The sequence below is a fragment of the Candida margitis genome, assembly GCF_024628925.1.
Source record: "Candida margitis strain CBS 14175 chromosome Unknown scaffold5, whole genome shotgun sequence".
NCBI classification, from domain to species: Eukaryota; Fungi; Ascomycota; class Pichiomycetes; order Serinales; family Debaryomycetaceae; genus Lodderomyces; species Lodderomyces margitis.
Window position 1 is genome coordinate 25,331 of NW_026261914.1, and position 25,811 is coordinate 51,141.

Sequence of the window (25,811 nt, forward strand, 5' to 3'; positions counted from 1 at the left end):
TTCAAGGGAGAGAAACTGACATTGTCTATCCATTTTTGTTTCCTAAAAGACTCCTTTTAGTCTTTGGTTTACAATTTTTATCCAATTACATGAAAATGCCTTCACCAAATGAATTGAGAGTCTCTTTGGAGCTACTTCCTTTGGATCTATTGAAACAGGTTTTATCTCACCTCCAAATATGTGACTTCACACATCTACTCGATAAAGCAGAGCGTTCGTTTTTGCAACAGAATCCCAAGTTGAAATATAGCATTGAGCAGGTGATCAAACATGATCTGGAGATACGATTGAACCATACTTCAGCTGCTTCAATTTTGAATGATTTGTTTTTCCTTGAGGATAGGAGCGTTGCGAACAAAGCAAGCATCAAAACAAGCACACAGCTCCTTGATATTCACAACTACTGCATTGATGAATCTATTGCGGCTACTTTTAGTATCACCTACAATTTTTTCAAGTTGATTGATGTGTTGGATTTTCAACGGTTATTTGAGAGATTGCAGCCAGCTCAAGGTATTAAATACGCGATACAAATTGTATTTAAGGACCAGTTTTGTTACAAGGTTAATATGGATCATTTACAAAACCTACTTGCAAAGGTAAAAGATCACGTGTATTTGTTTGCAATTGAAGTTGAAGAAAATTCGGCCGAGATCAGCGGGGGAGTCAATACAGAATTTTTTAAAAATCTTGAGATTTTGCGGTTAAATAATTTCTCTGCTATTGGGTTTTTCTCAAATTGCACCAAGTTGCGAGAGCTTGTGTACGTACCGAAGTCAGCTAAGGAGGTTTTTGATATTGGACAACTTCCACAATCATTAAAGCGTCTTCAGTTAGGATATTTCTCTGACCTACTTTGGCCTGAGAAGATAGATCATTGGGCAGAATGTCCTTCTTTAGAGAGCATCGTGTTGCGATTTGCTCCTTGTCGTCAGCAACAAAAATTGCCGACAAGTTTTGCTAAAGTATTAAAATACATGACGTGTCGCGACACCAAAGCAGTTGAATTTGAAGGAAACGAGCAAGACGACGGTTATGGTAAGGAATTTTGGAAACTATTGAGAGCTGCTTCTCGGGAGAAACACTTTGCATTAGACTCTTTGACTGTTCAACTTATAATATCATCTCCAATAGAAACATATCCTCTCACAGATTTGGATATAGTGGCAATTAAAAATCCCCAAGTGTTATCACTGTTTAAATCTCCGGATACATTGAAGTCATTGAGAATTGCTTGGGTGGTTGAATGTGATACATCAGACTTGTTCAAATCATTGCCACTCGGTTTAAAGCGACTCAACTTGCGCGGCTCAAATATATATTGGAGTAATTCCGATTTGAACTTTGCCAAGTTCGTAAACTTAAAGGAGCTTGTGTTGTCACGTACTAAGCTCGGCAAAACTTTCAACTTTTGTTTGTTTCCTGATTCGATAGAGTTGTTGAAGTTGGACGATAACGGCATTGGTTCGGTTGATAAATTCACATTTCCAAAGCACTTGAAATTCTTGAGCATTCTGACGAATGGAATCAGCAGACTTTGTAATCCAGGGTTTCCCTCAACCCTCAAAGAGCTAAATGTATCTAATAACAAATTGGAACAAATTGATATTTCCAAAAATAGTGTTGGCGAGACATTGCAGATTGATGTGTTGTACTTTGAAGGCAACAAATGTGAAGTAAAGGATTTGTCCTGTTCAAAGCTCCCACAAAATCTTAGAGGGTTGTCATTTGAAGATTACAAGCAGTGTCACTCCAACTATAGTTTTGGTAACAGGTTGGAATATTTGCGAATGACGGAGACTAACCTTTGCCAGTTAAAGCAAATGTCATTTGGTAACTTTGCCACTCTTAAATTCTTAAACTTGTCAGAGTGTAACTTATCGAATTTCAATGTTGACGTACCAGAAACAGTCGTAGAAATCGATGTTTCAGCTAACAAAATTTCCGAGTTCCCGCCACAGCTATGCAAGTTGAAGAATTTACGAATGTTGGATATGTCATTTAATGAAATCGGCAAACTTAAAGTTGAATTTCAGTACAGCACAATTGAGGCTTTAAATTTATCAAACAACGGTATAAGTGAAGTTGAAATGCTGTTTCCCAAGACCGTGACCAACCTTAAACATCTTGATTTGAGTAGCAATATGTTGAAAAAGCTTTCAATGAAATCGATTGGCCAAACTGAGAAAACTTTGCATGGTAATTTGTACGAGTTAGCACTTTCTTGTAACGGGAAAATGAAGAACGATAAAGTCGCCGCGTTGATTAAAGAATTACCTCAATCATGCGAATGTTTTTGGCTTGATACGTATAAAGATTCCGAAAACACTGAAATTGATGTTTACAATTACTATGTGTCGAATGAAATACCCGGTAAGTTGGTTAACAACAAGGATACGTCAAAATGCAGAAGGATCTTCGGCAATACGCTAGTGATGGGGTTTTCTCCAGAGAAAAACGACCCTAGCTTGATTAAGCGGGCACTAATTTTCACCGTGGGGCAAACGTAATTGTTTTTGAACAAAATTCCAAAAGAATAAAAGGAAATCTTTATAGCTACTAGGACCTAGCCTTTGCTTAGGTTTAGCATTTCTAGAGATAAGGCGAGCTTTCTTTATAGGTTAGTTAGTATTGCCTAGATAACCCTTAGCTTAGAATGCCATTGTAGTCTCTAAATTCACTACCGATGTAAGTAGTACTGAGCCACCACTAGCTCGAAAGTAAACACTGGAAGTCGCAAAATGCAAAACCCACCGTTGAAACTTTTTTTTTTTAGATTGTCGATTTCTCCACCACCGCATCTCATCGCTAAGCAACACATCAGCAAGCTTACAAACACAATGGTTTCGAATATATGGATTGCTGCAGCTGACAATCAAAAGGAAGCAGTTGAACAGTACATTATCCTGAGTGACTTTACCGCCAATTCAAAGGATCCAAATGGTTACACGCCGATTCACGCTGCTGCATCTTATGGACATCACGATCTTATTGACTATTTAGTCAATCACGGTGGAGATATAAACATACAAGACAGCGAAGGAGATACGCCTTTGCATCATGTCGAAGACTTAACCACTGCCAGGCTTCTAGTGGAGAAGTATAAGGCTGATTACAAGATTAAGAATAATGATGGATTAACAGCTGCCAGTTTCATTGAAGAAGAAGACGAATTTCCTGAGGTGGCGACATATTTGAAGAACTTAACTCATGACAAACCGGAGGAATCATCCAGCGAAGTAGCTAAAGCCAATGAGTTTTTAGAAAGTTTGCCTGCGCCAGGGACAGTTGATGGCCATGAGATCAAGTATTCTTTGCAACTGGAACAACAACAGCAAGGAGACGAAGAATTGAGTCCTGAAGAATTGGAGCAAAGGAGGAAAAAGATTGAACAGATTTTGAGAAGTGAAAACCCAGAAGAAGGGTTGAGGGAGCTAATAACTAGTGCTGTACACGATGGACTAGAACAGCGTCAGCAGCAGGATGAGGAAGAAGAACCTAGTAGCAAGAGAAGAAAGTAGGTGGTATGTATAGTGAGTGAAATATTGACCTAAATGTAAAGAAGTTGTAGTTGTATAACCTCTCTGCTGTCTTTTAAACTAACTTACAATGTGGAGTAAGTTTATGGTTGGTATATATCCCACTTTCCATTTCGATACAAGTCTTCAGCTAGATGTGTGAAAAGGGAGCCTTCTTATTTCGCAGCCTTCAATGCCCCTCCCCCCTTTCCCTAGTATGTTGTCTTGCCTTTGCATAAGTGACTATTAGCTCATTCCGGCTGACGGAGTTACTTAGGCTCAGATACTTTAGACAACTTTTGTGTTGTCCTACACAAAACGGAAACAGAAAACGCATATATAGCAAGTAAGTGAGTAGTGCCTAGTAATGGGTGCCAGAGAATTACAATGGAAGGGAATCGTTGCCAATAAATCGCAATTAAGGAAGGCTATTGACTTGATATATTTACTTAACTGATATGATTTTGTTATAATTATCACTAACATATACTTGCAGGCACAGTAAACTTTCCTTCAAGGGTGGAGAAGGAAGCCGCCGATTTAACATGAGAAACAATACAGAAAATTTAAATCTGATGCATATTGAATCAAAACAAAAGTCAGCTCAAGATCTACCTACAAGTTCTGATTGCACCTTTCGGATTTCCCAATTGACATAGTCATTAGAGTTCTCCCTTTCAAAGACTACATTTCAACATTACAAAATAAAATAATCCCTTGGCTTAAAATACTTCCTCAAAAAATACTGTTTAAGCTATTAGCCGAGAATGAGTGGCTGATTTTTACAATATAGCAAACAATTAACGTTTCCACCTTTGTCAGGAAAATCATTCACTATAAAACATGGCAATTTTGTTGAAACATGGAAATGGTGTTTCCAAAGGTATTGCAAGTTTTTTCAAAGAGTTTATATATTCTTTGGAAGCCCCCAAATTGAATTAAAGGAGTATAAAAAAATTGTTATATTAGACTTCAAAAAGATACAGGCGCTTTTGTTGTGGTACTATAGAACCATCTGTTATTTACTTGTGTGGAACGGAACAGAAATCAAGTTGGTTCGTTTTGCGAAACACTTTTTTGTGCTAAACGTCTTTCTGGGGTTCTATCACACAGTAATTACTTGGCCATCAATTTTTGATGATAATTTGCTATTTCAACTGTTCTTCAACGCTATTGTGTATCACCATGATTCCAGACCCACTGAGCTACTTTCAGAAGCTCAGCTCATAAACACACCATGCCATAAATGAAAATAATTGAACTTTGTGTTACGTTGCCCCAATTTGAACAGATACGAAATCAGTTCAAAGCTGAAAAATCAAAACTTGACATAGCACCTCATGTTTTGGAAGAATACATCAGAATTGACGTCTTTGGAGTTTCCAACAATTATCCCCAAAGATTTCGAAGTTCGTTGGCTTGCTGATATATTTAACCTTTGTGAGATCCAGTATTTTTGTTTACACTATTACAAACGTGATACACTGATTTATGGCCAAGCTTGCGTGCTATACAGAATGGGGCAACTTCGGTGCTTTGAATTAAGTGTTGGCATATTGAGAGTTGATAGGGTCCCTCAGCAAATACGATGCATAAATTTGGACAGCAATTTGCGAGTTAAAATTCATAGACAGTGTTACGACATACTTAAGTCGCAAAAGTGGATCAAGAAGGATTGGCATACTTGTGTTGCAGAGGAGTGTGCGGTTTTAGACTACTTTGCATGTAACTCCCCCTTTGCCGACAATGCCACAAGCTTCTGAAGGCAGTTGCACATACGTTTGGTACTTCCAAATGGCTTGTTGTAAACCCATTTATATGATAAACTAAAGTGGGGCAGAAGACCTGTGGGGGAGGTTTGTTGGTAAGCAAGGTTACTCTTACGTATTTGAAGGTAGACATTCCTTTAAGCCAGCCACCGAGTTTAATGCACAAATTTAAACATTGAGTACAAAAAGTTAAACAATTATTGGTATTAAGCTATACAATGTTACATAAATAGGTCAAATGCCACTAAAAATCAAGGGATGAACAAAATTTCCACGAAAAATACTACAACAAGGATGTACTTCACGGCCAGTTTTATTAAATAGAGGTGACATGTGCGAAGTCAGTTTTTGACTGTCAATTGAAACCATTGCAGTACCATCGATTGCGGATTTGATTGTGGTGGTTGTTATGTGTGCATAATATCACCTATACGCCTTTCCTCGTCTTGAGCATTCCCTTCGTTTTGAGAACAAACAGACCTTTTTACCCCAAATTCGGTGGAATATTTTCCTGAATTCATTAGTACTTAAGGGGAAATCAAAGGGGACAATGATAAAGAAGCCAACGAACAATCCAAATAAACACTGGGTTGTTGAGGATGATGTAAAGCTATTATTGAAAAGACTGGTCTCCGCTCCTAAACTTATAAATCGAAATAGTTGATAGATTTTCTAATATAAAGAAAGTTACATCCTCTCATGCTCTTCTTTGAAAGTGGAAATTTCCGTTTATGTATACCAAATATATTATGATATGCCCAAAAAAGATTACAACTAAGTAAGAGTTGCAAAAGAGTTCAAATTTGTACACAATGAGAAAAAGTTTGTTCAACAAATAACTGAACTGAAGAAAAGAAGAAAAAAAAAATGTTGAAGAAAATGTTAAACTTAAATTGAATATACACACACATTCAAGACTCAATTCATCAAACATGATATTCGAATTGATCGCTAAATATTATCCGTTTGCAGTTCCACAACAGTATGTTTTTCTAGTTTCCCATCAGTTTTTATTCTCCGACCTTGATACTAACAACATTGTAGGGTCAACCAACTCACCTTGGAGGAGCTCAATGCATTGACAGTTTGGCAAAGAATCCAATTGAAAGACTGGAGAGTTGAGTTTTTCACCTTGGGATTCACCCTCATTTTTGTTGCTTTATTTAAGGCGGGTGACTTGTACAACCAGTCAAAGGTTACTAAATTTTTGAACAACGTTAAGCCAACATTTGCTAAACAATTTTTCCAGTTTGGTGTGGCACCAAACAAGCTTTACATCAAAGATAGTTCTGAAAACTACTCTTCTTATGCCACTGGTCGCTTAAACATTGCCAAGGTTGATTTGAAATTTGTGTTGGCCCCTCGCCACAATCTTTTCCTTTGGATCATGGAAGTATTGCTTGGTCTTTTTACTAGCAACGTTCAACCTCCTCAAGATACTGTTGAAGTGGTCATCACTCCTCTGGGTAAATACGATAACTTTATCTCAGCTGTCGTTTCAAAATTGGGTATGAATGATGCTAGAAAAGCTAACTACTTTTTGTCATTATGCAAAACAACAGATTCGCCAAACTTACCAGAAAGCTTTGTTTACATGAGTGAAGCTCACGAATTTCAAGACAAATTGACCACCACTGAATTTAAACAAGCTTTGACTTTACCAAGTGCCTCGTTCATCAAATTTGTTGCTTTTACTGATCAACCAGAAGCAAAGCCTGAATCATTAAGAGATTTCCTTCCAAACAGAAGAGTGATTATCAGGTTGAGCCTTACTACTAGTAAATCTGATCACAAGGTCATTGGTGAAGTATTGGATGCTGTTTTCAACGTTGTTGATAAATTGTCAGACCAAGCCATTACATTCAAACCAGAAACAGTAAAGAGAATTGTCAAGACCAGAGATGCAGAAATTGAAAAGTACAAGAAATTGGAACAGGAAATAAAGAATGAGAAGTTGGCTGAAGAACAATCCAAATTGAAGAGAGAAGAGAGAGACAAATTGAGAAACTTGTCCCGAGAAGAGCAATTGAAGGCTGATAAAAAGGCTCAAGAAAAGAAGCAGAAGAGGTTGCAAAAGAAACAGAGAGTTAGGATGTAAGTCTGGAGTGATGCATCGAGACATTATATCTACAATTATATCTTAATCCATAGCGCTGCATTCGTGAAAAAAAAATATATTTATGCATATACATATATCTATCTATATTTCCCTAATTTTATACTTTACCCGTGAGCCGCCATCCTCGGCCAACGGGTGTATTGAATACTTCAATTATTCCACTACCTAAGGCATCGGCTAGAACCCAATGCAAGTCGTAACCAAAAAATGGCTTTCGGAAATTGTTGAGTTTGGGATCACCTTCAAGATTTATTCCCAGCCATTTTTTAAAAATGTCATCCTCTAGGGCCTCTTTGTATTTGATCTTGTTTAACGTCTTCACCAACCAAGTACGCCCTTCATTAACTAGCTTGAGGTATGTTCCACATCCTGGGTAAGAAATTGAATAGTTGCGCTCGATTTCATTAAAATGATTGGACGTTAGAGTAACAAATCCCAATTGAACTAAATTTGACACTTCTTCATCACTAAATTTTGACGTCGAGATAAACATACCAGTTGGGTTTCGTTTGATATAGTCATAAAACTTTGATAGGGATAGTTTGGATGCACTAACCTCATCCAGCCCTGCTAAAATCTTTTCAATCAATGCGTGGAAGCAATCGACTTTAGCAATCACTTCAATGTCTTCAAACCCATATGTAACCTTTTTCAGTTGAAAGTTGTTAAGTGATCTCAGTATTACCGGTGATGCGTTACTAATAACAAATTTGCGTAAAATACCTCGCCGGATATTTAATTCTAGAGACTTATCTACAAATGTGGGGCCTTGATTGTGGAAAATCGCATACAACTGGGTAACAGTAATTAGTCCAGGGGGTAATGTATGTCTATATTTCAACAACTCTGCCTTTGAATTTGAGGCTAGGCCTTTGATTTGATATACTTTTTCCTTTTCTGTTCCTACTAGGGCTCTTGTTTTGTAACGATCATGCAACTCGGTTGATTCCGACCATCGATTTGAAAGTATAGTATCAACGGCAACAACCACATCATCTTGAGAGGATAGTTGGTAATCTAGTTGAACGTTGTAGTCTTGGATCTGTAGCTTTTCATTGTCGACTTTGGATGGCGACAGTTGTGAAGGAGAACTTGGGTTTGATTTCCTGAGATTGTTCTTGTACACACTTTGCGAAGGCAAAAGCTTCTTAGCGTCACGTTGAAACTTCTTTATTGGAGATTTTGATGGCAGGTGACTCTTTGAAACACTAGAAGTCTTGGCAGCACTATATTGTAAAGGCATGGTAACTCATTTGGAGTGTTGTGAATGAGATACTTAGTTGAAAGTAACCCTTACTTCTCTTTTCTGTTGCAAATCGAAAGAGGAGGAAATGGCGAAAAATGCAAACTTTACAAAATCAGTTACAACGAGTCACATTTGACTTTTGAATATATACATGATAGATAATACGAAATATAATAGCACCTACTCAACCTCCAACACTCTTGTTATAAATGACTTACCGTTGTTTGACCTAAGTCTAACTTGGAATCTTCCCGACTCAGTGATTGTGTCAATATGATCCCCAGGAGTGTCTATATAGTTCAAGTAAATTCCCTCAATGTCAACGTTACGCTCAGTCAATTCTTCAACATGCTTGGCAATTGCTTTTTTGTTTATAGGCAATGTGGAGTGGTCCAAGGTCAAAAGTTTAGGCAACTTATTGTCAATGTCCTGTATTGCATCAAACTCACGGCTTTCCATCTCTAGACCAGGTATAGTTCCCTTTGCCGAGTCAAATATATTCGATTGAACTTTCAATTCTGGCTTTTCGGAAGTTTTCTTGGTAGACTTCATGCTGCTGAATAAATCGGACAATTCTTCAAGGGACATGGCGCCATCAGATTTCTCCTTTCCTTGCTTCTCAGTCTCTAGTTCTTCTGCCTTTTCTTCTGGCGTCCTTTCCTGTTGCTGTTGCTGTTGCTGTTGCTGTTGTCTTTGTTGGAGTTGTCTGTGCTTCTTTTGTTCTTGAAGACGCAACTCCTCAACATCAACCACGGGAATCCGAGGTGGACTATTTGGAGTAACATAGCAAGCTTTGTTATCAATGTGCAAGTAATTTCTCATGTATCCTGGCTTTACCTGCAAGATCTGTCCCTCCACTCCAATACCAGGTAAGGTTTTTAGTAATTGAACTTCCACCAATTTATTTACAGTCCTTCTTTCTTTCATGGTTCTAACACTGCACCTGTATGCAGGTATACACTTTAACGACAGTGGTTTTGGAAACATGATTCTAGCTTCGTACTGTCCTCAGGATGGTTTAGGCTTTGGTATGGTTTGAAAAATTTTTGCTTTTTGAAAGACAAAAAAATGTTCAAAAAAAAAATAACAAAAATGGCTTCGATTTTATCGCTTTGGTATTTGCAACTAAACTCATCTCGAGTAAGTTTACCCACATACAATCTTCACTCTTGTATATATATACGTTTTTAATGGACACTCCAAAAGGTGATTGTCAGATATGTCACCAAAATCAGTTCAAATATACGTGTCCAGCATGTAATACAAGGACATGCTCCCTAAATTGTTACAAGACACATAAAGAACAGGAATCATGTTCGGGTAAAATTGATACAACAAAATTTATAAAGCAACTGGAATTGTCAGACAGTCCGATGCACTTGAATAGGGACTACAACTACCTATTGAATGTTGATAGGTCGATACATTTATCGAAAGAAGATATTAAACAAAAGGCACGAAATATTTTAAAGAGGCCGAGGCAAGACAATAGACAGGATCGGAAGAGGTTTAAGCATAATGAAGCAGAAAATGATAAGAGAAGGATCCGAATAGGTCAGGTATTTCCGCACGATCCGACCGCTTTAGTGAAAAGAGAAAACACTATGATTGTTCAAGTTCCACCAGGTATGCAAAGAGCCATGTTAAACAAGACGGGGTATGACAGGAAGTCAAACACATTTACATGGACCGTAGAATGGATTTTGATGGATTCATCTGGGCATACTCAACTCACCACGTTTCTCAGTTATCGACTAAATGAATCCTTGACTCTTGACAAGGCAGTGCCTTTAAACGTGTTAAAATCCCATGGATTGAATGAAATTGACAAGTTACACTTTTACTTGAAAAATGTGACCAATACGCCGCCAAAATCTGTCATTGAGCTAGATGGCAAGCAATCGATCAGCAATGCATTGAAGGACAAAATAGTCCTAGAGTACCCAACAATTTATGTGACCTCAAATAAAGAGGCAATGGTTGACCGGGTAGTGGACCCATGTCAAGCTTATGAAATGGAATCAGTCGAACTGGATAGTCTGGACTCTGATCTGGATTCAAGCTCAAGTCTGGAAAGCTCTTCAGATGAAGAAAGCTCGGACGATGATAGTGATAGTGAGAATGATTCTGATAGTGGGCCCGAGGAATCAACAACCAAACCCACTTCTAGCTCAAACAAAGTCTACTCTAGCAGTGGCTCTGAAAAAGTCGGAGACATAGCTGGGTTGACGAAGGATAATTTGTAGGTCATAGCTTATTTAATGCAGAAGTAGTCATCTCAGTCGCACGACCACCAGAAATTTTTATTTCATTTACTATTGCAGACCTCATCGTACAATCTATTCTAAACGATGTTATCCATATTTCGAAAACTACCGGATTCAGAGAGGAATACTAATGCTTCGTTGTACTTTGGAAATATCGACCCGCAATGCCTGGAACTATTGATGTTCGAGTTGTTTGTTCAATTTGGGCCCATAAAAAATATCAACATGCCTAAAGACCGAGTACTAAAATCACACCAAGGCTATGGGTTTGTTGAGTTTAAAAATTCCCTAGATGCAAAGTACGCGGAAGATATACTAAGAGGTGTAAGGCTCTATGGGAAGTTGTTGAAGCTAAAGAAACTTGATTCGAAACCACAAACGCCACAACTGCGTCAACAAGTAGGAACCTTTGTTAGCTCGAAGCTGGAATTGTTGAGTGACAAATACATCGACGTGGGAGCCAGAGTATTCATAAATAATTTGAACCCATTGATTGATGAAAAGTTTTTGATGAATACGTTTCTGAAATTTGGCACAGTCATAAAGCAGCCTGAAGTTAAACGCGATCTCGAAGGGAACTCGATGGGGTTTGGGTTTGTAACCTTTGGCGACTTTGAAACCAGCGACTTAGTAATTGAAAAACTCAACAATACCATATTAATGAATTCCAAAGTCAGTCTAGCATATGCATTCAAGAATGAGCTTGGTAAGAATGGGAAAAAGATACGACATGGTGACGAGGCTGAGAGAAAGTTAGCGGCAAATGCAAAGAAGAACAACTTGCTAAGAGTTAAGAGCAGTAATAGAGTGAGTAAGAAAGGTAATAGTAGGTGATATAATTTTATGCAACGTATAGAGATATAGTACGATAATGCAATTTGCATTGTTTTTGATTCTCGCGATTATCAGAAATATATTGCTTTTCCTAAATACCCAAAGGCAACTACAGAGTTTCCAACCTACACAACATACATATGCGTATAGAGGCTATATATGAGAACGCCATTCTCAAATGTTTTGGTGGAGAGCTGCATAAGACAGATGAAGCTTATGCAGGGACAGATCTCAGGCCTACTACAAAGAAAAGAAGAGTAAGCACGAATACTGAGTGTGAAAAGTTGAGAATCGTAGACCGATCTATAAAACTTGTTGATGAATATGGAGGAACCAATAATATTGAAGTGACAAATAAGCCTGTCAAGCTCTCGCTCGGGAAGAACGGAAGGCTAAGTGTGAAGTACTTTCAAAAGACTTGGCAAACCTTGGTTGAGATAGCTGATGTGTCAGATTCACAAATGCCACGAGATGAAATACGACTATTGGCTTTAACAAATAACAAGTATGGAATTACCGCTGATTCTCGTTTAAACTTGAAATTAGGGAACAAATTGATACATTTGAAAGTGACGTACTCTCTAGATTACAGCTTGAACTTGGAAAATACTATCCTGAGGAAGATACTGGCTCCATTGATAAACATTTTGGAAAGCAGGGAAAACTCAATTAGTGCTAAAGAATCACTAAAGGTAAGTCCCCAGCTCTTCTACAAAAGCATATGTGAACACACGGGGCAATTGCCAGCATTTGAGGGAGATTTTGATATACCTGAACTCGAAACCAATTTGTTGAAATTTCAGAAGAAGACAGTGAATTGGATGCTAGATAAGGAAAACGCGAAATACAACTTTGAAACAAACAGGTGTGATCAAGTCCTTTACTTTTGCGAAGGTGACTTGATCGATGAAGACAAAATGTTGGACGTCATCAACAAGATATGGTACGGTTGGGAAATAACAGAGATATCCAAGAAAAAAGTATTTTTCAACAAATACACCAGTCATCTTGTAACTAAGGATCAGGTCAGAGACTATCTTCTCGACTATTTACATCAAAAGGATAAGAATCTATATCCCGCGACCCTTCCTGCCAGGTGTTTGTTGAGTGAAGAAATGGGTCTTGGTAAAACAGTTGAAACGACGGCGCTAATTTTGCTAAACCAGCGTCCTGTAGATGATGTGGATAAGAAACTAAGCCTACCGTTGAATGAGTTTGGGGACGCCAAGACTATCATAAAGGGTCGTACAACTTTAATTATTGCTCCCTCAGCTATACTTCAGCAGTGGAAAAAGGAAATTATTAATTTGGCACCATCCTTAGCCCTAACCGAATACAAAGGAGTTTCAAACTATCCGATGTTTGACAATAAACCAGCAGTAATTGCGGAGTACCTACGCAAATTTGATGTAGTTATTACAACGTACCAAATAATATCCAAAGAGTTAGACTATGCTAAGTATTCGAGCAAGTTGAGAAAAACAAGGGGTGCAAAGCGAGACACGCCTTACCAAGATACAAAAGATAATACAGACTCCAGCCTGGTGGAAGTCGAGGATACTTTAGCTAATGACTACCTGACTCTCTTTCAATTGACAAGTTTAAGGAAGCCCCAGCATGCAAACAAAAAGACAAACTCACTGCAGCTGGAAACTGATTATGAACAGGCATTGCAGGATGAAATACAGTTGGCATTGAGACATAGCAAGATACCAGATTGGTACCGCAGAAATGAGTACGAGTCTCCGCTAATGCTCATTCAATTTTGGAGGATCATCTTAGATGAGGTGCAGATGGTGTCCCTGACCATATCCAAAGCCTTTCAAAGCGCAGCATTAATCCCCAGATTTCATGCTTGGGGAGTGTCTGGTACGCCTATAAAGCGAGATTTGAACGACTTGTTTTCGTACTTGAAATTTTTAAGATTCTATCCGTTCAACTATGACATCGGCGTCTTGTCGTGGGATCTTCTACTTAATAATGCATCCGAGTTCAAATCCTTTTGGTCAAATATAGCAATCAGGCACACAAAAGCCATGGTGCATGATGATATTAAATTGCCTCCGCAGAATCGAGTTTTGTTGACTATTCCGTTTACTCCTGTTGAACAGGACTTGTATGATGAAAAATTTTCCGAATGCTTATCCCACATAGGGCTAGATGAGATGGGTAATCCATTATCCAACGATTGGGACCCCCTTGCACCTGCTGTACTAACCTTGATGCGGACTTGGCTATCAAGGTTGAGACAAATTTGCTGCTCTCCGCAGGTTGGCAACTTGCAGCTTAATTCGAGAAGGATGAAACGCGCTAACTTGAAGAATAGAATAGCTTTGATTGACTCATTAAAAACTTTGGACTACTTGTTGAAAGATATGTTGACGCGTCTGTACGGTGAGTTAAGTGATTTTGAAAGGCGAAAAATTGAAGTTTTGTCCCAACTCTCGGACTTGCTAGAATTTGTTTACTACCCCGAACAAGCTGTAAAGTATTTGAAAGTTGGGATAATTGAAACGGTCAGTGTCATTAATCGAATTGAGAAAATACTTGACAAATACATTCAGGATTACAAGAGCAATTCTGACACTGAAGTCGATGATGATGATGATATAGGCAGAATTCAAACAGACAAACAGAATGAAGGTAACACCAATGAAACATTGATATCATCTACAAGGACCAGACTTCGTAATTGGCTTTTAACGTTGCATCGTTTTTACTTTTTATATGCTTCTGCTAATTTCCAGTTATACGATCCAGAGTTTCAAGAACATGTCAAGGAATTTAAACCCGAAGTTGATTTGAACCCATTGAAGGATGTGATCAAACAATTTGATGATCAAGGTCGATCAATCGAGCTAGCTTCTTTAGCAACTTCGATTCCTGTTTCAGAGTTTGAGTTTCACAACGCTTTTATCGATCTAGGTACTGCTCAGGAGAATGAGGCCAAGTACTATGAGCTCGCTGAGGGTGTCAGGGTAAAAATTTTAGGCAGTGCGGTAAAGCAGTTTTACAAGACACTCGCATCTCGAATATCTGACAGAGGCTACTTATTTCCACTTGAAGAGGATTTTGTTGACGATGCTAAGAATTTACTTCCGAAATCATCCAAAAAGCTTTTCAACAAGCTTCCAATCATGAAGATGGATGATTTGACCCCATTTGCAATCACCACAAAGGTTCAGTCTTTTTTGAGCCGGGTTGGTGCATTTGTAAGTGTGCTCAACAAAATTTCGGTCGAGTTCAATACAAAGTTTTCGACCTTGGTTGAATTGTTATCGGATCCCGTTGACAGAAAGGATATTGATATTGTTGATCAGGGGAAAAAGGATGCGGACGATGTAGGAGATGCCGTAGACAACGACTATGAAAAGCATTTGGAGATGCAAGGTATAGCTGAGGACCTTTTAACATCTTTGGACTCCCTTCTTATGAAAAGAAAAGGGCTAATTACTGGTCTGCTCGAAGAGAGATTTAACCCAACACAGCCCAATAATATACACGCAAATGACAAGATAGACTTTTCAAAACTAGTTTCGGAGTTGACACTATTGGAGGATGAGTTAGAGGAGTCCTCTTCCAAGGCAGTTGGGTTAGACCTAGATCTATTCAAAGTCTTTGGTAAAAAATTCCGTATTCTTTATGATAATCAAAAGTTAGCACAAACGTTGATTGCGAGAGAGTTGAATGTGAACTGTAATGCTGTTTTTAATGCGAGGGTTGAGTATTTCAAGCAGCTCCAACAGATATCGGATACTGTGAAATTAAGAGAATATCCGTATTTGGACAGGAAAGATCTTGATCCTTTTCGTATTAGATCGTCAATCTTGGGGGCATTGGTCATATTGAAGGATGTGACGAGGTATATGGACAGTGCAGTTGGCCGCTTTCGATACTTGTCAGAGTTGGTAAAAGAATCGCAGCAGAGTGTTAATGAGAATCGTGAAGATGTAATGACATGTATCATCTGCCAGTCTAGTATCAGCATTGGGTCGTTGACCCTGTGTGGACACAAGTATTGTAAGGACTGTTTAGAACACTGGATGAAGAGCTCGCACACCTGTCCAATGTGTAAGGCGAGGATTGATATCATGTCTGTTTACAACTTCACGAGGTATGCTCCAGAGTTGAAAGCTAAGGAAGTTCAGAATCTGGAGATAAAGCCTAAAAGGGGTGCTGCAATCAATTCGATTTACAAACCTTTAAATCAGGATTTGGTTCAAGAAGTGCAAGAGATAAAACTTGACGCGTCATATAGCACCAAAGTAGACATGATTGTGAAGCAGGCCAGTTATTTGAAAAAGTGCGATCCAAATGTTCAAATTGTTATATTTAGTCAGTGGCAGGATATGTTGTACATATTGAGTAACGCTTTAAAGTCAGCAGGAATAACATTTGTTGGAACCGATAGTGTTTTCCTTCCCGATCAAAGCCACGTTTCATCAAAGAAACCGAAAAAGGAAGCGGCAGTGGAATACTTCAAACAAGCTGAAAACAAAGTTACATGTTTTCTTTTGAACGCCAAGTCTCAGGCCAGTGGGTTGACGTTAGTGAATGCCACGCATATATTCTTGTGCGAGCCGTTGGTAAATACATCATTGGAGTTACAAGCGATCTCGCGCATCCACAGGATAGGCCAGACAAAACCAACCACGGTATGGATGTTTGCCATCGAAAACACAGTCGAGGAAAGTATTATCATCACGTCTACCAACAAAAGAATTAAATTGATCCAAATGAGTGCTCCTGACAAAGAAGAATCGGAGCCCAGCGAGATTAAGTTGAGTGAAGCCGATTCGTTGACAATGATGTCTAGTGTCGGTGCCGATGAACTTTTAGAGAAACATGCACAAGGAGAAAATGTGACTAATAGTGATTTGTGGCATTCCTTTTTCAGTGCCAAACAATCGCAACAGAATTTAGGTTTCTAGTAAATTACGGCTAATTTTATACTCAATTGTATTAGACTTTCGTACCTAGACAGCTATATATCCACCATCATTAAATCCAACATAAATCTTCCCGCTTTCTACCAAGTCATTACAATGCTTCTCTCCCTCTTTTTCCGATATGGATAATTTTTGTGTGATGTATGTAATTGGTACACCTTCTGGCATTGTCTTACTTTCTTGCCTAATGAAATTCAACACTCTATCAGTAGCTGAACCTTCGTTATCGACAAACAACTTGTTATCATTGGCACCATTGGCAGCTGAACCGTCGCTCTTGGTAATACCCTGACTTTTCAAATGATTATAGATAGCATTCAAATGATGGTATATAATCTGGTTGCTGTCTTCTATAACACTAATGGACGCGTTCTGTATGTTTTTATTGTTGTTGTAAACTTTCAATGCACCACCAACAAATACGTACTTATTCAAGTATTCCATGTACTTCTCTTTCTCTTGTTCAAGAGAACTGTTATTCTCATCAATCCATTTACGAACATCGATTGATCCTGTACCATCCTCCACAGTGACGAACAAAGTCATTCCAGTGGCGTGTACTTTTCGGACAACGCCAATAAAGCCAACCAAACTAATGCTCACATTGTGAACCTTGAATTCTCCATCAGGTACGGGCTGTTCTGCTTCGAGAATCTGCTTAATAGTTACCGGAGCGATACTATTACGTGTTTGTACTTTATTTTGTTGCGAGTTTGCGTCTCCGCTGAACCCGCCTTGAGAGAGTCCGCTATTGGAGAATCCACCTCCACCGTAATCACCACCAAAATTTCCGTAGTTTCCAAAGTCTGACATTGTACAGTTGTTGTTAGGTTTATTAAATGGTGTGTAAAGAGAAGTTGGCAAAGACGCGTTTTGACTTTTGTTTTTTGAGTTTTCTTTTTCTTTGTTCTCTTCTTTTTTGGCTGTTCAAGTCATAAGCGAGTAGAGTGGAGGAAGGTAGAAATGATGCAGGTTATATCTACGAAGGCGAGTAATGTAAACGTCAGGAATAGCAGAACACGACTTGTTAGAGAAGTATTGTAGCCATGAGTTAATCATAGCTATCTATTTCCTCTTCGTACCATGAATAATATTATCCGCGTAGTGTCTGTTCTCAATTAGTCTATATTTGGTAGCGTATAGAGCTTGATGAAAATCTCTGCTTTTACATTAAACTTACAACCGGCACTCAATTGAAATTCTACAATCCCTTTCTAGTGAAACTGGTCACTCAATAACACCCGCCGAAGGTTACAAACTAAACATATTTTGATGGATTCGAGTATAGATCCCGAAGTGTCAAACTACCAAATTGAAGATGGCACGAGGTTTTTAGATGAAGAAAAAGTTGGCGAAGCAGAAGTAGTCCCATCCAAAGCCAACAACACCATAGAAACTTTTTCACAAGAAAGAGATGACCTAGCTCCTACATCCTCCAGTAATGCAGAAGCGGCTTTGAAATTATTGAATGATATGCGACAATGTGACACGCAAGAAGGTTTGAATACATCTTCCCCACCCCCAATTGATTCCATAGACAGAGTACAAAATTCAGAAGAAGAAATGCTTGGAATGAAACTTGTTCAATACAATCCAGATGGGAAACAGCTACGTCTTGGACGTCCACGTAAGCACATATTAAAACCTCCATCTCCTCTTGCAACATCGTCGAGCAAAAACTATAACGAGTCTGTAATGTCAAAGTTTCGACTTGATATGCAACCTGTTGAAGGGCCTGGTTCCAGAGGTGGGAAAAATTTGAGAAAAGAAACACGTGGCAAGATTACACTGGATGCAATCAAGAAACGTCAGCAATCGGTTCTCAACTTTTCTGTCATAAAGTCAGCCTCCCCCAATAAAGATTCTGTACCAGAGCAAGGTCGAGTCGAGGCTGATGAGAGTAATAATAAAGGATCTGTCAAATTAATGGTAAATGTACCAAAACAGACTGGTACATTTTCGTCGCTTTCTGAGATGAAGAGATTAGCCCCCAGTAAAAAACCTGTCATTAATCCGAACCGCAATGCTATTGTAAAGCGTAACTCCAAGGTATTGCCATCACCATTGATTCCAATAAGTTATGAAGAAGAGTTGATGGATCATCATGACTCTAGCCGCTTGGATGATTTCTACGAATTAGCATTGGGGTATCCCATACGTAAAGCACCATATGCAACTGATATCGTGTATCTAATTGCGTTTTTATCCAAGTTTAGAGAGATTTTACCTGTTAAAAATTTGGGACCTAAGAGTTTTGAAACCGGGTTGAGCTTACCTGTTCCCAAGGAACAGTTTGAGGGTTCAGAATATACACTGAAAGAAGAAGCCTTACGGGAGCAAGAAGAACAGGATGACACACATGTATCAGTTGAAATGGAAGAGTTGTTCAAGAAACTTCTCACATTGGTCTTGAATAGGAAGAAAGAAGTGACGTCGACGACAAGTGCAATTCTGGAACTTAAACCCCAAAGTGCTAAATTGGGACTACCGAAAGAATGGAAAATGTTCAGTCCAGTCGAACTGGATGTGTATGAAGCCGGTGAACCAGTAGATGCAGCGAAACCAGACATATTAATTACTGAATTCCCGAAAGAAGCTGATTTTGTAACGACATTTAACCCTTTCTACACTAGTGAATTTGAATCAAAGGGATTGGGTGGTTTGGAAAATCCCTTGGACAGGCTACTCATACTCAAGACGTTAGCCCAGTGGTCTTTATCTACTTCCGATATCATAAAGAACTACGTTTCCCAAAACGTTCAGAATCAAGAATTACCAGGAGAAAAGCATACATACTATGCGTCGAGGGCACTTTTGTATGGATTTGCTAATTGTCAACAAGCAAAGACAAGAGCAGAGTCGAGATTAGCAAAGATGAAATCAACCGAGGAGGATTTGAAGTATGTAGATCCTTCATCTGACCCAACGTTGCATTCAATGAATCTTCGGTTGGTTGACCAAGTTGTAGGAGATTTGGGTTTTTATGTTGGTAGGTTTTACCTTTGTCGTATGGCTGATGGGGACAATGGGGGACTTTCATCAGTAAAGAAAATGAATACTGTGTTCAAGGGACAGGATGTTGGATTGGGTGCAGTATTACCTTCAGATTTTAAGCTTTATGTTCAAAATACCAACCTGATCCTAGTTGGCGCGTTAGAAACTGAAGGTGTTGAATTTGACGAAGATGGAAATGAGGTAGAGAATTCAACAAATCGAATTTTTGATGACTCTGAAGCTTGGTACGAAGTTGCCTCAAATGCAGCGGAATTGAAGAGTTTTATTGAATTTTTGAATACTCAATTGCAAGACACTGAAAGATTTCGCCCTTCTTGGGATTTACAGCATTCAATCGTGCATTTGCGTGATTATCTTTCAAACTTGTACCCATTAATTAAAAATCAGGAAAACTTGGAGAGTACACCTAGGCAAAAAAGGATGAAAACAGTGGACTACAGTGATAAACGTGCAGCAGCAAAATACGATGATGCGTTTGGTGAAGTAGTTGATGAGACAATAGGTGATAACGCTAACGACGATGATAATTATATAGACGATGATGATATGCCCGATGCCAATGATTCAGAGGACGATGAAGAATATATTGATTGATATATTATTAATACAATTCACGTTTTTATTTCTTGATTATTTTTATCTCCTAAAACTTGCTTGATCCAAACAAGAGATCAACCTTCTCCTTGATCAAATCTTCATGATCTTCAAAATATTTAGCCCTTCTAACAATTTCTTCATCGTATCCTTCATCACTCTTCAAAGCTTTGAGAGTTTCAGCTTGACTTACTAACCATTGCTCAACAAACTTTACTGGATCTTTACTCAATTCACTGTAAAATGTTTCTCTTGAGTTAGCATTTCTCATTTCAATGATAGCCAATGAAATTTTCTGATTTAATTTTTCAATCACAGAATCATGATGAGACAAGTTTTCAAGAGCTGTTTTGTTCATTTCCAATAGTTCTCGTTGGGCTTTGGATATATTCACGGGCAATTCGGTAGGTATATCCAAAACAACATCTCCTAAAGTAGTTGATCTTCTCGTATCTACTTCATAGTCCAAAATTATTGGTTGTCTGGGCTTGAAATGTTGTTGAATCAATCCGTATAAATCGGAAAATCTAAATTCACGAACCTTCAATAATTCATATAGCACCTCGTCTGCTTCGACTAAGGTAAGGTCATCATTAGCACTGCGATCCTTCTCAGCACCTGGATTAGTGGATCCTAAACCTTCCACGGCTGGAACGTGACTGTATTTCTCCGTCTTTACAAAAAGCTTCTTATTCAAGACATATTGCCAAATGGTGTACATGACTTCTTGATGAGTACATTCTAGTTTTCCCATAAACTTGGCCATATCATCAGTGACGCCCAATCTAGAAGTAAAGCTCTTGACCATCAAGGCGATTTTCACTTTAATATTGAATTTCCCTTCTCTTTTAATATCCATTCCATCAAACCCAACAGCTGCGGCAGGGTCTCTGCCTACATTATTTGTTGTATCGTCTCTCCATTCGATGATGTTACTGTGGGATTCTTGTAAATTGGGATAATGTTCATTCTCCAAAAGATCAACTGATATTCCTGATAAAAATGCACTAAATTTCAAATTGTTGGTTTCCTCCTGGGCAGATTTGTCGTCATTAATGAATTTACCTTCAACACGTAAAGTCCAACTTGGTGTAGTATTTTCAGGCACAGTTTCCCCATCTTGTTGCAATAACTGGTTTTGCCACGGTTGGTGTTCACAATTATTATATACAAACACTCTTAATATTCCGGTGCTTGGTTTATATTCAAATGGATGAATTGTCTTTTGTTGTATAGCTTGAAAGTCAAGAGCTTTTCTAGCAATGAGCAAGTCTACTTGCTTTTCCGCTTTTTTCAACTTCCTATACTCTTTAAGGTTTGGAACCTTGTCGTATAGTGATGGAGGGATAGTTATATCTGTTGGTGTGTAGGATATGGCAGGTATTGAGCTTGCTGTGGATCTAGGTTGATTAGGTGGAGGCTGTTGATTAGGTGGGGGCACTTGCTGATTAGGTAACGGTATTTGAGACATGGTGCAACTAACAAGACAAAGCTTTCAAGTGCTTTAAAACTTTCCAGTTGGATGGTTTGTTCTCTGTTTTTTCTTCCTCTCTTGATTTTTTTGTTTATTTTGTTTGTTGTAAAGTGTATTTTATTTTGAACAAATTACACGCAACTCCAAATCACACAGGAATCTGAACATTCACAGAGGACCCCTTGACATACATCTCAATTCATCTACTATAATAACCACGCCGTATTATAGGCCTTTAGGTTAAGTAATAAGCACATAACATTACTATCCCCATAATCTGTCTATATCCTCCAACCCCCTCCTCCTCCTCGACCCCTCAAATGGACGGAAAACAGCGCAATGGTCAAAGCATCAAGATACAACGAAGGAAAGTTGTTTCCTCCAGCACCTCATCCACAACGTCTAAGCCGCAAAGCTTGATTAATCAAGCAGCAAAGATGAAAAATACCCGAATTAAAGAGATAAGAAAACGAAGGAGAAATTTTTTTTTGAGGATAAACTATACCCACACTTTCACAACCGTCATTTTACCTCTTTTGATGCTAGGTTACATGCTTTACTTTAACGAGAGTATACTACCGGAGAACCAAATCACATTGTATTTCACCATTGTGTATTTCAACATCACCATGTTGGCATTCACGGCCGGTTATCATAAATACTTTGCTCATAATTCATACAAGATTAGATTTATTCCGTTGAAATATTATTTTGCCATTTTTGGAAGTAGTTGTGGGTTAGGAGCAATTAGGTGGTGGGCGTCATTGCATCGGGCCCACCATCATTTCACAGATGACACCGAACGAGATCCGTACCTGATTAAGCGTGGGTTATTATTTAGTCATTATGGATGGTTATTGAAGAAGCCTAAAGCCGTCAAGTTTTATGATGAATTTATCGAACAGGAATTTCCGCAAAATGTAGATGAAGCTAGGATTTCACAAGATTTTAAACTCGATAAGGAACAAAGAGAAGCTTTTGGTCTTCGAGATGAATTTGATAATGATAGTGAAGACGAAGAGGAAGATACTGAGTTTAAAGATACATACGATGAGAATTTGAAGAATTTGTTAAATTGGCAGGAGAGGACATATTTCTTTTGGTTTTTAATCACCACCATTGTAATCCCCGTTGTGGCTACCAAATTGTTTTGCAATGATACAGCAATGCATGGCTTAATATACCCGGGAATATTTCGCATGTTTTTATGTCAACAATCATTACTCACTACTGAATCCTTGTGTCATTTAAAACAAATTCAAGTAACCATCCCATCACAGCCATTCAACGACAAAAACTCATCCCAGGATTGTCAGAATCCATTGATGGCGTTACTCACCTATGGCCAATCACACCAAAATTACCACCACGAATTCCCCCATGATTATCGAAGTAACAACACCTATTTCACCTATGACCCAACCAAATGGTTTATTTGGACGTTGGACAAATTAGGTATCGTTTGTGAATTATGTCGGACGCCAGATAATTTAGTTGAGCACTTGCGACTTCAACAACAGCAACAGATACTTAATCGGATGCGAAGTCAATTGAACTGGGGGACTCCGATATCCAAATTACCATTAATTACACCACAGGATTTTAAACGAACAATTGAATCGTCATCGAATAAAGATCGCATTTATATCGTGATTCAAAACATCATTCACGACATCACTCCATTTATGGATCAACATCCTGGTGGTGTCCAGTTGTTGAAAGCATCACACGGTAAAGATGCCACCAGAGCGTTTTATGGTGGGGTCTATGGACATCTGACGGCTGCGATTAATTTATTGGCAACTATGCGAATTGGGATATTGGATAATGGAAACGATGAAGAAGTTTGGACTCGAGTGGTTAAAGAAGAAGGTGAGGTGAGGGAAGTATCTGAATCGAGGGGTGGTGGTTCAAATGAGTATCGTACTGCTGAAGCTGCATAGTTATATATAGAACAGGACAGTAGCTTTTATATTTATTTTTATTTATTTTTAAAAGGCAAGCAGGTCAGTGTATTGCAAGTGGTGACACTTGTTTTGGATAGCAGTAGGTTAAGTGTTTGCGCAAAAAGAAAAAAAATTAACCCAAATAAAACATATAAAAAAATTGCAGTCGAAAAACGAAAAGAAACATCCCCTTTCTACCTCAACACCAACCACAAATGACACAAGCCCCATCTAATACAACCATTTTCACCACCCAAGACTACCGCGGTGCCACAATCGAAGACCTCAACATCCCGCTCGCAATATCCACCAACCCTACATCATCGATATACGATGCCATTGAAATTGGTTACGAATATGAATTTACTTATCTACCAGTAATACACGAGTTGAATAAACGGTTATTGGGCGTAGTCAACTTGGAGCAATTCAAAGCCAACTCACCTTCTTCAGATTCCCCCAGTGCTGATCTGTTGAAAGAACCTATTGTGTTTAATTATATGTTGTGGTTCAACCCATCAACCAAGCGGAAATACGAACAGGTGATTTTGCAAAAGAACCCCAAGGGTGGTAATGGCACTAATGGTGTCGGAAACACCACACCAAAGACAAAGATTTTGAAGCCGAGAGGTAAGAGATATAGCGTCTTGACTCCATATAGTCCCTTAGAAGACTTAGCTTCGTTTTTCAATAGGGGCAATTATTTCGCCATCATTACTAATGATCTGGGAAATTTTGTATATGGTGTCGTGACTCCCCAGGATTTACTGAAGTATGAACAAAGTCGACCAAAATTGTAACATATATTTATTTCATGTGTATATAAGACATAAAAGGATTTAGCTAACTGAAATTGTAAAAGTATTACAGTGGTTCTTAATTTTGAGGGATCTTCAAAGTTAATTTACCATGAGTTTTCCGACCTTCCAAATCCTGAGCTGCTTGTTTATAATCTTTCAAATCGTAAACTTTATAAATATCAAACTTTAATTTACCCAGTTGATACAAATCCAATAACAAAGCAGAATAATGATCCCATTCTTGCTTTGTGGCGATATACGCACCCAATTGCGGTCTCAACAACTTGATATTCTTGGGTGATAACAAAGCCAAGGGAAATGGTGTCACTGGTCCCGACGAGTTTCCGTAACTAACAAAAGTGCCCTTTCTTGCTAATGAATTCAATGATGTATAAAAAGTATCTTTACCAACTGAATCAAAAGATGCCGCTACTCCAGCACCATTGGTGATTTTATCAACTTTTTGGTCAATGTCATCGCTATTGGCATCAATCAAGTACTCAGCTCCGTAAGATTTGGCCAATTGCAACTTCTCCTCTGTGGAAGCAATGGCAATTACATGTGCACCCAAGTGTGAAATCAATTGCACCAAGATTTTACCAACACCACCAGCTGCGGCCCACACAAGGACATAATCGCCCTTGGTGACATTGTACGCCTCATGAATAAATGTTAATGCCGTTAACCCTTGTAAGAAAAACGATCCATAGACTTCCAAATCCTTGTCACTGGCCAGCGCGGGCAATTTGACGTATTTGAACTCTTGATCAGTAATCTTGGTGTATTGAGCAAACGTCGATGACGACAAATAAGCAATCTTATCGCCGACTTGCAAGTTGGTTACTTTAGACCCAATGGCTACAACTTCACCACTGGCTTCTCTTCCGAAAACATAGGGTTTGGCAGTGATTGGATAGATACCCTTTCTGAAATAAGCTTCGATAAAGTTGATACCAGCATAGGCGTTTTTCACAACTATATCATGGTCAGACTCGATTGTGGGAGTGGGGAAGTCGGTTACATATTCGATCTTGTCGAAATCTCCGGTATCGTTGAATAAAACAACTTTTTGAGTCTTGGGAATCGAGGAGGAGGACATCGTTCTGGATATAAAAAAAGATACTTGGTTAATTGAGGGTCAACTAGTTGATGAATGAAAACGTGGTATATATATATGTATGCATGTATATGTGTAGTGATTACTAAGATTTGTCAAAATTGGTAATGGAATCCAAAAGAAACTGTGGCTTTACACAAAACAGTAGTGAGCGCAAAAACAG

At 38.6% G+C, this 25,811-nt stretch overlaps 14 protein-coding genes across 14 annotated transcripts; 9 read left to right on the plus strand and 5 right to left on the minus strand. All coding sequences in view use genetic code 12, as the record gives it.

Moving 5' to 3' along the window:
- Positions 1–95: 95 nt before the first annotated feature.
- CANMA_005174 (leucine-rich repeat domain-containing protein) lies at positions 96–2,510 on the plus strand (the record flags this gene model as incomplete). Its single annotated transcript, XM_051817528.1, has 1 exon — positions 96–2,510. The coding sequence occupies one exon, from the start codon at positions 96–98 to the stop codon at positions 2,508–2,510; it is 2,415 nt and encodes an 804-aa protein (XP_051669108.1).
- Positions 2,511–2,840: 330 nt separating this feature from the next.
- CANMA_005175 (uncharacterized protein) lies at positions 2,841–3,521 on the plus strand (the record flags this gene model as incomplete). Its single annotated transcript, XM_051817529.1, has 1 exon — positions 2,841–3,521. The coding sequence occupies one exon, from the start codon at positions 2,841–2,843 to the stop codon at positions 3,519–3,521; it is 681 nt and encodes a 226-aa protein (XP_051669109.1).
- Positions 3,522–6,219: 2,698 nt separating this feature from the next.
- On the plus strand, positions 6,220–7,385 carry CANMA_005176 (uncharacterized protein; the record flags this gene model as incomplete). The annotated part of the gene is made up of 2 exons (XM_051817530.1): positions 6,220–6,269; positions 6,332–7,385. 2 exons carry the CDS (start codon positions 6,220–6,222, stop codon positions 7,383–7,385), a joined length of 1,104 nt encoding a protein of 367 aa, XP_051669110.1.
- A 118-nt stretch (positions 7,386–7,503) lies between these two features.
- On the minus strand, positions 7,504–8,649 carry CANMA_005177 (uncharacterized protein; the record flags this gene model as incomplete). Its single annotated transcript, XM_051817531.1, has 1 exon — positions 7,504–8,649. The coding sequence occupies one exon, from the start codon at positions 8,647–8,649 to the stop codon at positions 7,504–7,506; it is 1,146 nt and encodes a 381-aa protein (XP_051669111.1).
- A 183-nt stretch (positions 8,650–8,832) lies between these two features.
- On the minus strand, positions 8,833–9,579 carry CANMA_005178 (mitochondrial 54S ribosomal protein MRPL50; the record flags this gene model as incomplete). Its single annotated transcript, XM_051817532.1, has 1 exon — positions 8,833–9,579. The coding sequence occupies one exon, from the start codon at positions 9,577–9,579 to the stop codon at positions 8,833–8,835; it is 747 nt and encodes a 248-aa protein (XP_051669112.1).
- Positions 9,580–9,637: 58 nt separating this feature from the next.
- Positions 9,638–10,898, plus strand: CANMA_005179 (uncharacterized protein; the record flags this gene model as incomplete). The annotated part of the gene is made up of 2 exons (XM_051817533.1): positions 9,638–9,680; positions 9,955–10,898. The coding sequence occupies 2 exons, from the start codon at positions 9,638–9,640 to the stop codon at positions 10,896–10,898; spliced, it is 987 nt and encodes a 328-aa protein (XP_051669113.1).
- A 105-nt stretch (positions 10,899–11,003) lies between these two features.
- On the plus strand, positions 11,004–11,753 carry CANMA_005180 (U2 snRNP complex subunit; the record flags this gene model as incomplete). The annotated part of the gene is made up of 1 exon (XM_051817534.1): positions 11,004–11,753. One exon carries the CDS (start codon positions 11,004–11,006, stop codon positions 11,751–11,753), a length of 750 nt encoding a protein of 249 aa, XP_051669114.1.
- A 140-nt stretch (positions 11,754–11,893) lies between these two features.
- Positions 11,894–16,684, plus strand: CANMA_005181 (DEAD/DEAH box helicase; the record flags this gene model as incomplete). The annotated part of the gene is made up of 1 exon (XM_051817536.1): positions 11,894–16,684. The coding sequence occupies one exon, from the start codon at positions 11,894–11,896 to the stop codon at positions 16,682–16,684; it is 4,791 nt and encodes a 1,596-aa protein (XP_051669115.1).
- A 45-nt stretch (positions 16,685–16,729) lies between these two features.
- Positions 16,730–17,515, minus strand: RFA2 (Rfa2p; the record flags this gene model as incomplete). The annotated part of the gene is made up of 1 exon (XM_051817537.1): positions 16,730–17,515. The coding sequence occupies one exon, from the start codon at positions 17,513–17,515 to the stop codon at positions 16,730–16,732; it is 786 nt and encodes a 261-aa protein (XP_051669116.1).
- Positions 17,516–17,974: 459 nt separating this feature from the next.
- On the plus strand, positions 17,975–20,311 carry CANMA_005183 (uncharacterized protein; the record flags this gene model as incomplete). The annotated part of the gene is made up of 1 exon (XM_051817538.1): positions 17,975–20,311. One exon carries the CDS (start codon positions 17,975–17,977, stop codon positions 20,309–20,311), a length of 2,337 nt encoding a protein of 778 aa, XP_051669117.1.
- A 49-nt stretch (positions 20,312–20,360) lies between these two features.
- CANMA_005184 (uncharacterized protein) lies at positions 20,361–21,782 on the minus strand (the record flags this gene model as incomplete). Its single annotated transcript, XM_051817539.1, has 1 exon — positions 20,361–21,782. The coding sequence occupies one exon, from the start codon at positions 21,780–21,782 to the stop codon at positions 20,361–20,363; it is 1,422 nt and encodes a 473-aa protein (XP_051669118.1).
- Positions 21,783–22,336: 554 nt separating this feature from the next.
- On the plus strand, positions 22,337–23,728 carry OLE2 (Ole2p; the record flags this gene model as incomplete). Its single annotated transcript, XM_051817540.1, has 1 exon — positions 22,337–23,728. The coding sequence occupies one exon, from the start codon at positions 22,337–22,339 to the stop codon at positions 23,726–23,728; it is 1,392 nt and encodes a 463-aa protein (XP_051669119.1).
- Positions 23,729–23,946: 218 nt separating this feature from the next.
- Positions 23,947–24,531, plus strand: CANMA_005186 (uncharacterized protein; the record flags this gene model as incomplete). Its single annotated transcript, XM_051817541.1, has 1 exon — positions 23,947–24,531. One exon carries the CDS (start codon positions 23,947–23,949, stop codon positions 24,529–24,531), a length of 585 nt encoding a protein of 194 aa, XP_051669120.1.
- A 76-nt stretch (positions 24,532–24,607) lies between these two features.
- CANMA_005187 (NADPH:quinone reductase) lies at positions 24,608–25,630 on the minus strand (the record flags this gene model as incomplete). Its single annotated transcript, XM_051817542.1, has 1 exon — positions 24,608–25,630. One exon carries the CDS (start codon positions 25,628–25,630, stop codon positions 24,608–24,610), a length of 1,023 nt encoding a protein of 340 aa, XP_051669121.1.
- Positions 25,631–25,811: the final 181 nt, after the last annotated feature.